The sequence below is a fragment of the Akebia trifoliata genome, chromosome 16, assembly GCF_017979445.1.
Source record: "Akebia trifoliata isolate Shusen 1 chromosome 16, ASM1797944v1, whole genome shotgun sequence".
Lineage (NCBI taxonomy): Eukaryota > Viridiplantae > Streptophyta > Magnoliopsida > Ranunculales > Lardizabalaceae > Akebia > Akebia trifoliata.
In genome coordinates, this window is record NC_141390.1 from 5,006,410 (window position 1) to 5,021,512 (window position 15,103).

At 35.5% G+C, this 15,103-nt stretch overlaps 1 protein-coding gene across 2 annotated transcripts; it reads left to right on the forward strand.

The window, feature by feature from the left end:
- Nucleotides 1-8,532: 8,532 nt before the first annotated feature.
- Nucleotides 8,533-11,224, forward strand: LOC147382398 (uncharacterized). Of its 2 annotated transcripts, XM_086428488.1 has the most exons (3): nt 8,533-8,829; nt 10,327-10,844; nt 10,953-11,205. In XM_086428488.1, exons 1-2 carry the CDS (start codon nt 8,742-8,744, stop codon nt 10,830-10,832), a joined length of 594 nt encoding a protein of 197 aa, XP_086284614.1. In that variant the 5' UTR covers nt 8,533-8,741; the 3' UTR covers nt 10,833-10,844; nt 10,953-11,205. The 2 variants fall into 2 exon arrangements, with proteins under 2 accessions (XP_086284614.1, XP_086284613.1); XM_086428487.1 differs by having other exon boundaries at nt 8,533-10,844; nt 10,953-11,224.
- The last annotated feature ends 3,879 nt before the right edge of the window (nt 11,225-15,103 follow it).

Sequence of the window (15,103 nt, forward strand, 5' to 3'; positions counted from 1 at the left end):
GAGAGAGAGAGAGAGAGAGAGAGAGAGAGAGAGAGAACGGGGTGGATGGTCTAAATGACTTTATATCGACGGTCAAAATCTGACCATCGGTAAAAGTCGTTGTTATAAGTTGATTTTCCTGTAGTGTTGGTACAATTACCTTAAAACCAAGGGTAGGGTGTTAAGTAAGGTTAAAGAGGTAAAATATCTTGTGGTCCAAAGAAAAAGAGGGTTAGTTAGGTGAAGTAAGGTAGGCCAAAATTAATTTTTTTTCCAGTATTGCTTGTCCATACCTAAGGTGAGGATAAGCCAAGAATTAGCCTGTCTATAGATGAGGTACAACGAACTATGAACAGGTTGGGACCAGCCCATATTGAAAAGGTTTGTGGGCTAAAGCATGAATATTTTTCATTCAAATATGTCTAAAGCCACGGACGTCAATGTGTTTGGCTCACCCACGGACTTTAGACCATGTTTTGAAATGTTTTCAAATTTGGGTAGGATTGGAAATGTTTTCATAACTTCAAAAATCAAATTTCTTCTCCAAAAGGACGTACATCTCATGTTCTGATTGGAATTGCAAGCTTATCCAATCAGACCAAGAAAGCATTGTTTGATCAACCTAAGCAAGTTAAAATAAAATGGAAAATGCTACAATGGTAACAGTTGTGAGATGTCTAGTACTCTTATTGCGCTTGGACTTCAAGAGGCAAGGTAGTATCAAAAGGGACCTTTCTTGATGCGGATATGTCTAGTATTCTTAGTGGGCTCGGCCCAATTGGCAATAAAAAATTTGGGTATACATTGTATTTTTCGAGTAGGGTTTCTTTATGTTTTTGCATTGTGAAGTTCCTTGCAGCAGTGGATAGGGAGTCTCTAATCCTTATCGTTTATAATGGATTTTTCTCCCTCTCTTCTATGGATGTAGGCAATTTGTCGAATCACATAAATCTTATGAGTTGGTTTTGTTATTTTATCTTTACTCTTGTTACACTTCCACACAACAATCCCCGAATGGTCTTGGTGGGTGTCGACTCTCCAGTCATCGTCTTTCAATTTCACAATGTGATTTTGCTGCATTGGGAAGGGATTCATTATCTCAAAAGACATTCGACAATAAATGCAAAAGGAACAAGGGAAAGCTTACTTAGCAACTAAAATACCGGTAATGAATTAGGTTTAGCCGCCTACCAATACACAAGAAGATGTGAACGTCCCGAGATAGTCAATGATCATAGATTATAGTCAACCATCTTAAATTTAATCCCACTTTCCATTCAGAATATATTTGATGATCTAGATTTACTTCATGTTCTTAAATAATCAAGGAAATTTCAACGTAGTGAATATTTTCCATATAACAATTAAAATCTATAGGTATTGTCATTGCATTTGTGAGATCAATGGAATTCAATTAAATTATGAATCAAAAACTCACTTCCTCTTCTTTAACGTTTATTCATAGTAACCAAGTTTAGATTCAGTAATTATTCTGTAGGGGGTTCAGTTCAGTGAATAGGGATAAATTGGGGAAAATTTTGGAGATTATATAAATGATGTTTCTTTTGATAAAATTCAGAGAACTTTGTCACTATGGCTCATATGATAGAAGAACTAAAGAGAGAAGAATTGAAAAACTGGTTCTGTCCATCAAAATTTTCTTCGTTGTACTTTTACATACTGAAATGGCTGAATATTTACGTAACAAGTTACAATTTCAAAACATTTACAAAATGTTAGAATTTATCCGGTTAGGTTAATAATTTTTTTTTACACGAAGAGATGAAATTGTATGGTCCAAGTTATAAATAAAACCTTTGTACATATTAGAGTAAGTGTGTATATTCATTTAACCTTGATGCAGCCACAAAGTTGCACTCAATAGCAGCCCACAAAAAATATGTAGAATAAGAAATAATTAAGAGAAGAAATAGGTCCCACGTTTGGAAACCTTATTTATTAAAATAATATCCATCCTACAATGACCACACGATGCCCTTCTATAATTGAAGAATCCTACTAAACAAAAAGGAGTCCTGAAGATTCATATCCTAATTAAAAACAAAAAAATTATTAAAGGAAAAGGTACCGCCTACTCTCACGACTCTTGATTTTGAATACAACTTGGATTTGATCATTCATTAACCGCATCAAACCAGCATATTGGAGATGATTGAAGACTTTCCCATCTTTTAAAGTTAATATATATTTCATAAAGTTCTTCAAGTTTCTATGTAAATTGTGAGCAATTTTCCCGATTGCATAATCCAAGAGATTCGTACTATGCTAAATCCTTTGAGATTGATTTGTAAACCAATCTATTTCAGTTAATATATATTTCTGAAAGATGGGAAAATTGATTTGTAAACCGATTGCATTTTCCCATCTTTTAAAGTTAATATATATTTCTAGTCCTCTTTTCCATTCTAGAATGGTATCTCATCTTGTTTCAGCACTTACCGAGATTGAGTTGACTCATCCTGTCTCGGACTAGTAAATCCTTTGAGATTGATTTGTAATTTTTATATTTTTAGTTAAATAATTGTTCTGTATTTAGGAATAATATTAGAAAAGATAGAACAATTGGTTCCATTGAGGGAACCAAAATCCTCCACAAGTTCTACTAGAATTCAACTTGTCTTCTTCATTCATAACAGCAGATTAAATACAACTCAGAAAATAACCACCAGCCAACAAACACTGGATTCTACTAATAACGTACTGGACCACAACTAACAATCACGAAATAACAACAACATTATCTTTGACATATTCTTAAGGCTGAATTTCAGCAAGACTCTGCTGAACATGCACCTGCCACTAACTACAGACTCAAATAAAAACATTAAAGCATAAATAAATAACTCAACAGATAAATAATACCCAACAAGTAATGGGCCACCTAGATAAGGCCCTGCAACCCAATTAAGGCCCTGTAGCCCAGGCCCGACACATTACAATGCCTCCCCCTCAGAAGACCTTGTCCATAAGGTCTGGGAAGTCCTCACTCAGAATTCGATAGTTCACCCAGGTTGCTTCTTCTAGTCCTAACCCTTTCCACTTCACCAAAAGTCCTATTACTGCTCGGTTCCCCTTCTTCACCATGCGCCATTGTATGAGTTCCTCAGGTTCATGCTTAAAGGTTCCTTCTGATGCTGTAGGTGGAAAGGATTCAGATTGCTGATTTCGAGCCCCTAACTTCTTCTTCAAGTTCGATACATGGAACACTGGGTGGATTTGCGTCGTAGGAGGAAGCTTCATCTTATATGTGACGGAGCCCAATTTTTCCAGTACTTCGAATGGCCCATAGAACAGCGAAGAAAGCTTCGAGTTGCCACGTTGGACAACTGACTGCTACTTGTACGATTGGAGCCGAAGGTAAACATAATCTCCACTTCAAAGCTTCTTTCTGTCCATTTTAAATCAGCGAATCGCTTCATTCTTGCTTGTGCCTCCTGCAGATTGTGTTGAAGGATATGGAGAATTTGATCCCTCAACTTTAAGGTATCTTCCACAGCCTGATTTTTTTAAGTTCCTGGAGAATAGGGAAATAATTTTGGGGGTGCGTAGCCATAGACTGATTCAAAGGGTGTCAATTTGGTCGATGCATGAACATTTATATTGTAACACCATTCAGCTAAAGGAAGCCAGTTGACCCACTCCCTTGGTTTGTCACCTGAAAAACATCGTAAATACTAATCCATAGCCTTGTTCACAATCTCGATCTATCCATCCGTTTGTGGATGGTAAGTTGAGCTGAACTTCAAGTCAGTCCCCTACAACTTGAATAGTTCCCTCCAGAAATTGCTTGTAAAAGTTAGATCCCTGTCTGGTACAATAGAATTAGGAATTCCATGCAATTTAAAAATATTTGCAACAAATATTTAGGCTATTTTAGAGGCTGTATAGGGATGGGAAACTGAAATAAAATGGGCATATTTAGATAACCTGTCAACCACCACCATAATCACTGAGTACCCTCCCGAAATAGGCAGCCCTTTAACAAAATCAAGAGAAATGCCAGTCCAAATTTTAGTAGGAATTGGTAAGAGTTAAAGGAGTCATGTTTGATGTATGTTTTCTGATTTATTTTTTTGACACACATCACACTCTCGGATTAAGTTCCGGATGTCACCCTTCATACCTACCCAATAAAATTCAAAACGAATTATGTGGATAGTTTTATGGTACCTGCATGGCCACCCCCTGAACTGCTATGTAAGGCTTGTAGAATTTATAATTTCAGCTCAGGTGTGTTGCTAATATAGAGTCTACCTTTATAGTAAAGCAACCCTTCCACTCTATATTTGTTAGGATCCAATCTCCCTTGCTCCACTTTCTGCAACAGCTTCTACAACTCAGAATCATTTCCATAGGAAGCCTTGAGAGTGTCCAACCAAGTAGTTGTTAGAACCGTGAGGGCTGCCAACTCTCCTTCTTTAGAATCCACCTTTCTAGATAGTGCATTAGCCACCTGGTTGTCTTTCCCTTGTTTGTACTCTACTGAGAAATCAAAGCCTAACAACTTGGTGATCCATTTTTGTTGAAGAAGTGTTCCTACTTTCTGTTCCAACAAATATTTTAGGCTTTGCTGATCTGTTTGCACCTTGAATTTCTGCCCCAATAAGTAAGATCTCCATTTCTTTATAGCAAGTACCAAGGCCATCAATTCTTTCTCATAAGTTGACATTTGTAAAGCCTTCCCACTAATTTCATGGCTCATAAAAGCAATTGGCCTTCCTTGTTGCAATAAAATAGCTCCAACACCATACCCACAAGCATCACATTGAATAGTAAAAGGATGAGTAAAATCTGGTAGTGCTAAGACCGGAGGGTTAGTAATAGCTTTTTTGAATTTTTCAAAGGCTTCTTTGGCTATTTCAATCCACTGAAAGGAATTCTTTTTTAAGAGAGAGGTTAAGGGTGCTGCAATGAGGCCATATCCTTTGATAAATTCCTATATTAGCCTGTGAGTCTTAAGAACCGTCTAAGAGACTTTAAACTGGTAGGAAAAGGCCAACTAACTCCTTTATGGGAAATTAAGTGGCCAAGATAGCTAACTTCAGAACATCCAAAACTACATTTAGATTTTTTTGCAAACAATTGATACTGTTTCAGAATGTCTAAAACAGTTTGTAAATGAATCAAATGTTCAGAAAAGGTTTTGCTATAGACAAGTATGTCATCAAAAAAGACCAAAATGAATTTACGTAGATGAGGCTTGAAAATGTCATTCATTAAGCCTTGGAAAGAAGCGGGTGCATTGGTAAGCCCGAATGGCATTACCAAAAACTCGTAATAACCCTCGTGAGTCCTAAAGGTGGTCTTTTGGATATCATTAGGGTGAACTCGGATTTGATGGTAACCGAACCTAAGGTCTAATTTTCTGAAAATGGTAGCACCATGTAGCTCATCTAATAGTTCATCAACAATTGGTATGGGAAATTTCATTTTGATGGTTTCTTTGTTGAGAGCTCTATAATCAACACAAAGCCTCCAACTGCCATCTTGCTTTCTTACCAATAGGACGGGTCGGATTATACCATTACTCAACATTTCATTGACCAACTTTTCTATTTCTATTTTCTGGAAGTAAGGGTATCTATATGGACCTACACAGACTGGTTTTCTGTCTTTATGGAGTAAGATATGGTGGTCATGTGTTCTAGGTGGAGGTAAACCTTTGGGTTTTTCAAAAAGTGTTTGGTATTGGTCAATAAGATCACTCAAAGCCGGGTCAAGTTCAGCATAAAAAGAATATTTTCAGTGGGTTTTGTAAACTGTAAAACTAAGCCCTTTTGGTCTTTTTTTAATGCCCTACCAAAATTTTCACCTTCTATCAATGATAAACCGTGGGTGACATGCCTTGAAGTGTTCTACTCGTGCCCATGTAGGAAAATTCCATTTGAAGTTTAGAGAAATCCCATAGAATTGGCCCTAGAGCCCTTAACCATTGAACTCCTCAAACAATATCACATCCCCCCAATGCAAGCAAATAAAATTCAGTAGGATAGAAATTACCCTGCATGTGGAGTTTCACCTCAGTACACTTTCCTTCACTGCTCAAAGCTGCTCCATTGGCTACCTTCACTATCAATCCATGGGTGGGATGTATCTTGAGCCGAGCCTTCTTAGCAATAGAGAGATCTATAAAATTATGGGTGCTTCCCGTATCAATAAGGACCACCACTAGACACCCTTGCACCTTGCCCACTAACCTCATGGTTCTTGGATTAGGAGATCCCGAGAGAGCATGGATTGAAATGCTTGGCTCTACCTCTACAATTTCTGGTTCATTCCGCAAATTGCAGTCTCCCTTCTCCTTTCTATCCCTTACTGTGAAGGGCTCTTCGTCATCACTAGAATCCTCACACTCCATAATGAATAACTTAGCTACCGTGCATTTATGCCCCAGTCCCCATTTCTCATTACAATTGTTTCAAAGACCCTTCTCTCGCCTTTCCTTCATTTAAATAAGAGATAAGTGCTACACTGGAACCATAACCCTCTTCTTGGGAGAAGGAGAACCAAAGGTCAGCCTGGCCTTGGGGGTGGAGCACCCCCTTGACAACCTTCCTTAAGGCCAAAACATTTTCTTACTGCATCTTAACCAACCCAAAAGCAATATTCAAAGTTTGTGGGTTCAACATACGTACCATGAATCTGATGTCTTCTCTAAGTCCACTAAGGAAACAGGTGAGTTTATATGGTACAGCTAACCCCCTTAATTGATTAGATAAGACTTCAAATTTTGTTTTATAAGCTTCCACGGTAATAGTTTGCTTCAATTTTGTAAGGGTCTCCATTGGATCTTCATAAGCTGTAGGACCAAACCGTGTTTGCAGCCCCCAATGCTTCCTAGATCATGATTCCACCTAAAACTTCCAAGTCTTTGAACCAAATTAAGGCCTTACCTTCCATGTGGAAGTAAGCGAATAATACTCGATGTTGTGGGTTAGTTTGGTGATTAGCAAAAAACTGATTTGCTCTATAAATCCACCCTTGAGGGTCCTCACCATGAAATTTAGGGAAATCCAAATAGATGGAACGTGTTTGAATTGTCCCATGCTCTTCGAATAATGGTTGACCATTCTTTGCCCATCTGTGTTGTCCTCAGGTCTCCTCCCACTACTGCATACCAAGGCTTCAACATTACCAACCACTGCCTGAAGCTACTGAGCCAATCCATCCACCAGATATTGCAATGACACCTAGTTTTGCTACTGGATCTCCTGTGCTTGTTTCATTCTAGCAAGAGATTCAGCAACTTGTGAATAACGTGTACCAGCTCCACCTTCAGCCATGTGGATCACCTGGCTCTGATACCACTGTTATGTATTTAGCAATAATATTAGAAAAGATAGAACAATTGGTTGCTTTGAAGGAACCAAAATCCTCCACAAGTTCTACAAGAATTCAACTTGTCTTCTTTATTCATAACACCTGATTAAATACAACTCAGAAAATAACCACCAGCCAACAAACGCTGGATTCTACTAACAACTTACTGGACCACTACTAACAAGCACGAAATAACAGCAACATTATCTTTAACAGATTCTTAAGGCTGAATTTAAGCAAGACTCGGTAAAACATGCACCTGCCACTAACTACAGACTCAAATAAAAACATTAAAGCATAAATAAATAACTCAACAGATAAATAATACCCAACAAGTAATGGGCTGCCCAAATAAGGCCCTGTAGCCCAGGCCCGACACATTACAATAATTATTTTTTTTTTATATAAGATGGATTTATTTAAATGCACTCAATCACAAAATCAATTATTCATTTTTCGATTATAAAATGGATTCATATAAAATTTTATTCTATACAAATCACAAGTGTATAGTTATTAAAAATTGATTATTATTATATGCAATAAAACACTGAATTAATTGACTTGTTTGAATTTTGAAAGATTTGAGCCAAGTCATCTTGGATCTCAAACAAGTCAATGTGATACGTGATTTACATGTTTGCTCATTCGAACCGATATGAGTAGTAAAAATAGACTCAAGATTGGGGCGCGCTTTAAAGAAAAGAAAAGAATAAAGAAAAGTATAAAGAAAAGAAAAGAAAAGAGTAGGAACACTAACAAATAGTTCTCAAGGATCTACTTTGGTTCTATGTCAAGAAAAGAATAAAGAAGGAAAGCAAACTACTTTCCTTCCCCAACAATGTAAGTATAGCTTCTTTATGTAATCCATGCTCATTCGAACCGATATGAGCAGTAAAAATAGACTCAAGATTGGGGCGCGCCTTAAAGAAAAGAAAAGAATAAAGAAAAGTATAAAGAAAAGAAAAGAACAGAGTAGGAACACTAACAAATAGTTCTCAAGGATCTACTTTGGTTCTATGTCAAGAAAAGAATAAAGAAGGAAAGCAAACTACTTTCCTTCCCCAACAATGTAAGTATAGCTTCTTTATGTAATCCATGCTCATTCGAACCAATATGAGCAGTAAAAATAGACTCAAGATTGGGGTGCGCTTTAAAGAAAAGAAAAGAATAAAGAAAAGTATAAAGAAGAGAAAAGAAAAGAGTAGGAACACTAACAAATAGTTCTCAAGGATCTACTTTGGTTCCATGTCAAGAAAAGAATAAAGAAGGAAAGCAAACTACTTTCCTTCCCCAACAATGTAAGTATAGCTTCTTTATGTAATCCATACTCTTCACTATGATACCAAGTCTGAGTTTTATTTAAGGAGGAGAAAAAGAATAGCACAATTTAATTCGGGGAATCCAAAGAAGGGAAAAAAATGGTGAAACAAATTTGTTTGAATGGAACCTGGGATGATGATAAGTTTTCTTCCCCAATGCCAATAATTGGCCTATACATAGCGGCAGGTACTTCGGCATGCCTTCTATTTATGATTTGTGATTTATTTCATGGATTATATAATAGGAAGCCATGGATACCATGTAGATTTTTAAAACTCAACTCCCTAACGCTCACTCTTCTTGCAATTGCTGCAAAACTCCCAGTAGATCTGACCACTTCAATGCCTTCTGTTCAAGACCAACTCTCTAAGCTTAGTGGCACTGTCTTAATATGCATCTCTATGTGTAATTTCTTTCCTTCACTCGGAACTCAGAGTCATTCTGAACGTCTTTCAAACATACTTTCTTTGAGCATCTTCGTAGTAACTATTGTTGTGAATGTCTGTATCCAAATGGTTACTGGTGTCATATTCTTGTTCATAGTAGAACATGTCATAATCATGTCATGCATGCTACTATTGCTTGCACTGTTGTGGTTCACTTTAGATTCTTCTGGCCTTCTTGATGAACTTGAAGAAAACGCCCCTCAAAATTCAGAGAGTATGATACAGATACTGAAGTCAATTTATATAAATAGTTGTACACAAAACCCTGAATGGGCCTTCATTGCTTCCCCAACGGGCTTAGCTGTGTGCATGCTTTCTGCACTTGGTGCACTAGTTCTATCACAAGCTGTACTTCAATCTCTTGTTCTTAAGAAGGTGGATTTTCGATGTGGGGTTTCCGATTATAAATGGTCAATGTGGATCATTGTAGTGACTCAGATTTTCACTGTCCTAGTAGGAAGTACAACCACCATATTTAGATGGTCGTTAATATTCAAAGATTTATTAGACGAAATAAATGTTTACGAAGTTTCATCAACTTTGTCAAAGCTCCACATTTTTACTTCATGGATTTTATCACAATTTTCAAAGCTCCGCACTATTACATTCTTCAAAATCTCTATAAAGGTTTTCATGATCATCTTCCAAACTATTAAGAGGACTGCTTCTATGGTATTCATGGCAGTGCAAATGATTATGTGCTTTCTATCTTTTCTGTTATATTTAATGTTCAAGATACCTTTCATGTGTGCCAAAAAAATAAAAAAACATTGTTGTGGGGTACAAAGAAATGGTGAAAAATGTCATATGGAAGAGTGGATACAGAGAAACTGTGAATATGACATGAGGAGATGGAGGGAGAAATATAACAGGAATTTACCAACTGATCTTCTCATCCAACTTCTTTCCAAAACTTGTCAATCTGAAGAGCTATTTACCAACAAAGTTTCTTGTCTTTCAGTGGTAATCTTTATAAGAATAGCCACAGCTGCATTACCAGATGTCCTTGGTGCTTCTCTAATTCGTACATTCGACAAAGCCTTTGGAATCATTTATTTCATTGACCAGAAAATGAATATCACAGCCGAAGATAAAAATAAACTTGTAGTAGGAAAAGAATTGTGGATGGAGAGGAACAACCCCAATCATTGGCTCCATAAGAACTTCATTAAACCATTGGTAATGAAATTGCATTCTCAATCTCAATTTCAACCTCCATTGGACTTATATTTTGCAGTTATTGAAGAATTGAAAAGATGCCGTGAACCTTCCACTTTTTCTTGTAAAGAAGAGTGTTTTCCATTTAGTGGTAGGCAACAGATAAAAAAGGTTGAGTATGCAGTTAGTGAAATACGAAACATTTGTGAATTAATCATCAGACGACAGTCACAACAAACCTTCTCATCAATCGACGAACTATATGGTCACATGGAGCAACTATTTGTGGACGTGTTACACTTTTCCCTCTCTCAACTTCCACTTGCCATACACAAGCATCTTGTTGAAAGCCCCATTCAAGAACATGAAGAAAGAGCAAGACTTGCGTTGAAATTCCTTTACAAACTTGAACCGTTAGAGAATAAAGTTCATTGGTCATTTCCATATGGAACTGGTATCACTAGCTTGATAACCCCTCGAGATCCAACTATAGACATCCAGCGTATCGGACCAGTGGAAGGCAATGTAGATGCAGATGTTGCTCCTCGAGTAATTGATGGTGATGAAATTCAAGAGCTTGTTTGAATAGAATGGAAGGCAAGACCTTTTTTTTTTCACTTAGTTTTTTTTATAAGTTAGATGATATTTTTTTTTCTGTTTTGGACTATTTTTTTAACCTAATTTTTTTTTTTTTTTTCTGTTTAGGATAATCAGGAGGGGAAGGTCTTGGTTTAGTCTAGAGCAGCTCCAAGAAAATATTGGAGGCATTCTAATTCCTCATTGCCTCAAAGTTTGAAGAAATTAAACAGTTATTTTGTTTCTTAGGAAATCTTAGAAGTGTTTAATTTCTTTTTCAATTCTTATAGCAATCTAACTTCTTATGTAATAAAATCTATAGTTGTTAGAAGAAGAATTATGGGGCACTTCAGGACAGTTAAAGATGAGGTGAAGCCTCCGAAAAATCTGGAGAACAGATAAGAGAAGTGAGGATGACATCCTCTATAAGACTAAGAATTCATATTTAAAGCAAAAGATCACCAACAAAAATAAGATGATCCCAAAATAAAAATCCATATCGAACATCACTACCCAACCATTTCTTATACCAATTAACAGTATCCATCTCTCAATTTTAATTCTACTCAAAATAACAATGAATTCCAGTACATTATAACAAAAAATAACATTTTTTCCTGAAAAAAAAATAAAATAAAAAAAGATTTTTTAAGAATGTCTAACATAATAAAATTGGAGATTTTAAAGAACTATGTAGTTTTCAAGTCCATACCAGATTGAAACAAGCAATACTCTTTGAAAGTAACCAACAAATTAAGCTCTAAAATTTGAGTAAACACAACGAATTCATTTCCTAATAAATCACAAGATAAAGTGGGGGAGGGGGGAACATTCCTAGAAGAAAAAACTTCACTAGTTCTAAATTTCTAATTAATTACAGCCTCCACAAAAACCCACCAACCCATTTCACCAAATATTAAGTTTTTAAAGTAAAACAAGTAAACCATCTAAAAACCATTGAACCTCAAACTTCAATTCAAGAACAAAATCTCCACCTTTCTCAAATCTCTCACCAACCCATTCTAATAAATCACGAATTCCATCAAAAATCTGAAAATAAATCGTCAAATTTCAGCCATAACCAAAATCACAATCGAAGTATCCCTCAGAAGCTTGACTTTGCTGCTAAAACAAATCAATTTCATCCGAAGAAACAGAACAACAAAAATATTTTTACTTAATATAGGGCAAAACCCACAAGAAAATACGAATTAAATGAAGAAGAATAAATTGATTTGAAATCAAATCAGTGGGGTATTTTGACAGACCTTTGAAGTCTATTCAGATTTCAGTGTTTAGCTTCAAAGGTCTTACCAGAAGAAGCATTATCTGGCTTGTATAACTCATAACATGGTCTCATTATGAAATACCCCTTACATTTGTCCAAACTACAGTACTACCCCTGAAGTTGGTAAAAAGATTCCAATGACATTGGAAATTGGAATTTCGACATTGCCCCAAATAATTTTATGTTGTACTTATTTTTTTTGATAATCCAGTTGTGGACAACGGACAGAGCTTGTATCTGAGCTATGCACAGTCCATAGACCAGGGTCTTGTTCAAGGACTAGTCCTGGGGCACATGCAATGCCCGCACATCACACGTATCAGATAAGTAAGGGTGCGCTTTCGCGGAATGTTCATACTGAGCATTGAACTCACGACATCCAGACATTAACTATTCAAAAGTATACTCCCTTCATTTTCAAACAATGACCCCTATCTCTATGTAGGCCATATCCCAAAAGCTTGAGACCAAAGAAGGAATCACGTTCTTTTATTCAATTGTGTCTAAATTCATATTTTTGTTATTTCAAATGTTTAGGGATTTCGTACCTCATGATAAAAAAATAAATTCCGATAGGTGATTTACCAGAATATGCATTGAAAATAGAAAATTCCCAAAATGGTACACTATTCAATTTAATTTTAGAATCAGTAATTTATTATTTTCAGAATTAAAATAATTTTCTTAAACTAGGGAAAAAATTCACTATTTTATAAAATAGAACATTTCTTTCACTGTTTTATTGAAATTAAAAAGGGGAAAGTATTTACTATTTTATAGAATAGGAAGACAATTCCCCTTTGACGAAAATATTTTAACCCCAAAAATGGTAATAAAAATGAATAGTGTACTATTTTCGGGTTTTTCAATTTTTGTCTATTTGTTTTTTGGGAATTTTCCCTAAAACACAATAATTTTCTTCTTCTATGGAGTCCCCCAATGATAACATGAAGTATTCATATCCTCATGCCCAAAAGATTAATCATCACAAAAAGGAGTAAAATTCACACTAACTTCTTCAAATTCCATATTGAATTTTCAAAATAATTGTTTTACTATAAATTCTTTTAACCCAACAAATTTAATTTATAGCAACTTTAACAAATTCCCACCGCACCACCCATATCTGAATAGCAATTAATTATTAAAGGTACAACATAAAAGAGCTCAAATTCACCCCCCCCCTCCCTTCCTCTCCTTATCCACCATCTTTGCTTATGTTTGTAGGATATTTGAAATTATAATAATAATTCAAACAGATGCATTTCTCCTCATCATGATATATGATCAAAAAGGGTATTATTGAAAGAAAATTGAGGATTTTCCATAAAAAGGACAAAAAATATTGTGATTCTCAAATAGTAGCTCAACTAGAGAGGAAATTAATTGCCTTCATATGAATATCATTTCTCAAAGGCTTCCCAAGCATGAGTGTTGAGCTACTTACATTCCAAGGCTTGACCACTTGTTTTATATTGATTATGGTCTCAAAGGACAAAAGACAATTAATATCAAGCATCAAGGTCCAATGAAACTTTTATTAAGGCTAGAGCATATAATGCCTTGATAGAATGTTTGAAGTTTTGCCCTTCCCACCATTAAAATTTTAATGATCCAATCCGAATTTTGGCTAACCATGTATTTTATTTGGATTAACATAATCATAATGAGAAATTCAAAATTTTAGGAGTTGTTAATACTTTCTGAAATTATTAAGGTTAATAATGGTGTGTTGTTTGTATTAAGAAGTTTTATGGGATTGTTGTTTGAAATCCAGAACATAAGTTTAGGCACTACGTGAAAATCTTAGATTTTCGATCTTGATATCATGACTGGTAGATAACAAATTTTCAATTTTGATATTGTCAACAATAAATTTTACAAATCTACTTTGAGATTCTTGAAATAAGATTGTAAATAATTTTATTTATTTGATAAAAATGAGAGTACAAATTTCAGTGTCTTCCTCTGATTAACAGTCAAGTACAAAACTAAAGATGACGTGTGTAACTTTCTGTGGTGGTTATTTCTCCCAACCTTAACCACTCTCTGTTTTCGAAAACCAATAACCACCTTAATAACTTAACAACTTTCGGTTAGCATTTATTTAGAAAGGTAGTCTTATAAATAGAGGTTGTTATTTGTATTTTAAATGGGTTTTTATTATGAGAGATTAGGACTCAAGAAAGAGAGAACTAGCTTTGTGAGAGAGTTTTCAAGACTGTTAGAAAAGTTGAGAGCTCGGGTGTAATGGGGTACAGGGTATGAAAGCTTGAGTGCTTGTGTGAGAATTTATACTCTGAGTGTGCTAGTTCTGCTCAACTGTGAGGAGTGTGTAATCTCTGATTGTTGATGCATAATGAAGGCTTATGGTGGTGTTCAAAATTGGATGTAGGACACATTGTCCGAACCAGTATAAATTTCCTGTGTTGATATTTTACTTTACAGCTTTTACATTTTCTTGTTTTCTTGTTTTAAGTTCCTATCTTGTTTCATGTTCTTTATTATGTTGTTTGATCTTTAGTTGAATCTTGTTGTTGAAATTTACAACAAATCAGAGCTTGGTTTATTGATTCGCAACAAGGGAAGAATAAAGATTCATAAAGATCAATTAAGAAGCCATAAAGATCAATCAAGAAGCCATGACTACCTCAACAAAGTATGAACTTGAGAAGTTTGATGGAACTGGAGATTTCAGCCTTTGGAGAGAAAAACTTCAAGGAATTCTAGTGCACCAAAAGCTATCTAAAGTGTTAGGAGATCCTAAGAAGTTGGCTGAAAGATATAAACCAGAGGAAGTTGAAGATATGTAGGAATTGGCGTACTACACGATCATTATGCACTTGGCAGACAATGTGATCAGAAAAGTTCAAACTGAGAAATCCGCACTTGGAGTTTGGCAAAAGTTGGAGTAGCTTTACATGACACCATCAGTTTCTAACAAAATAAACTTGTTGGAAAGATTATATGGATTCAGAATGAATTCTTCCCT

What these genes read in the sequence shown, in the direction of transcription:
- LOC147382398 (XM_086428487.1), top strand. Translation starts at nt 8,742, where the DNA reads ATGGTGAAACAAATTTGTTTGAATGGAACCTGGGATGATGATAAGTTT.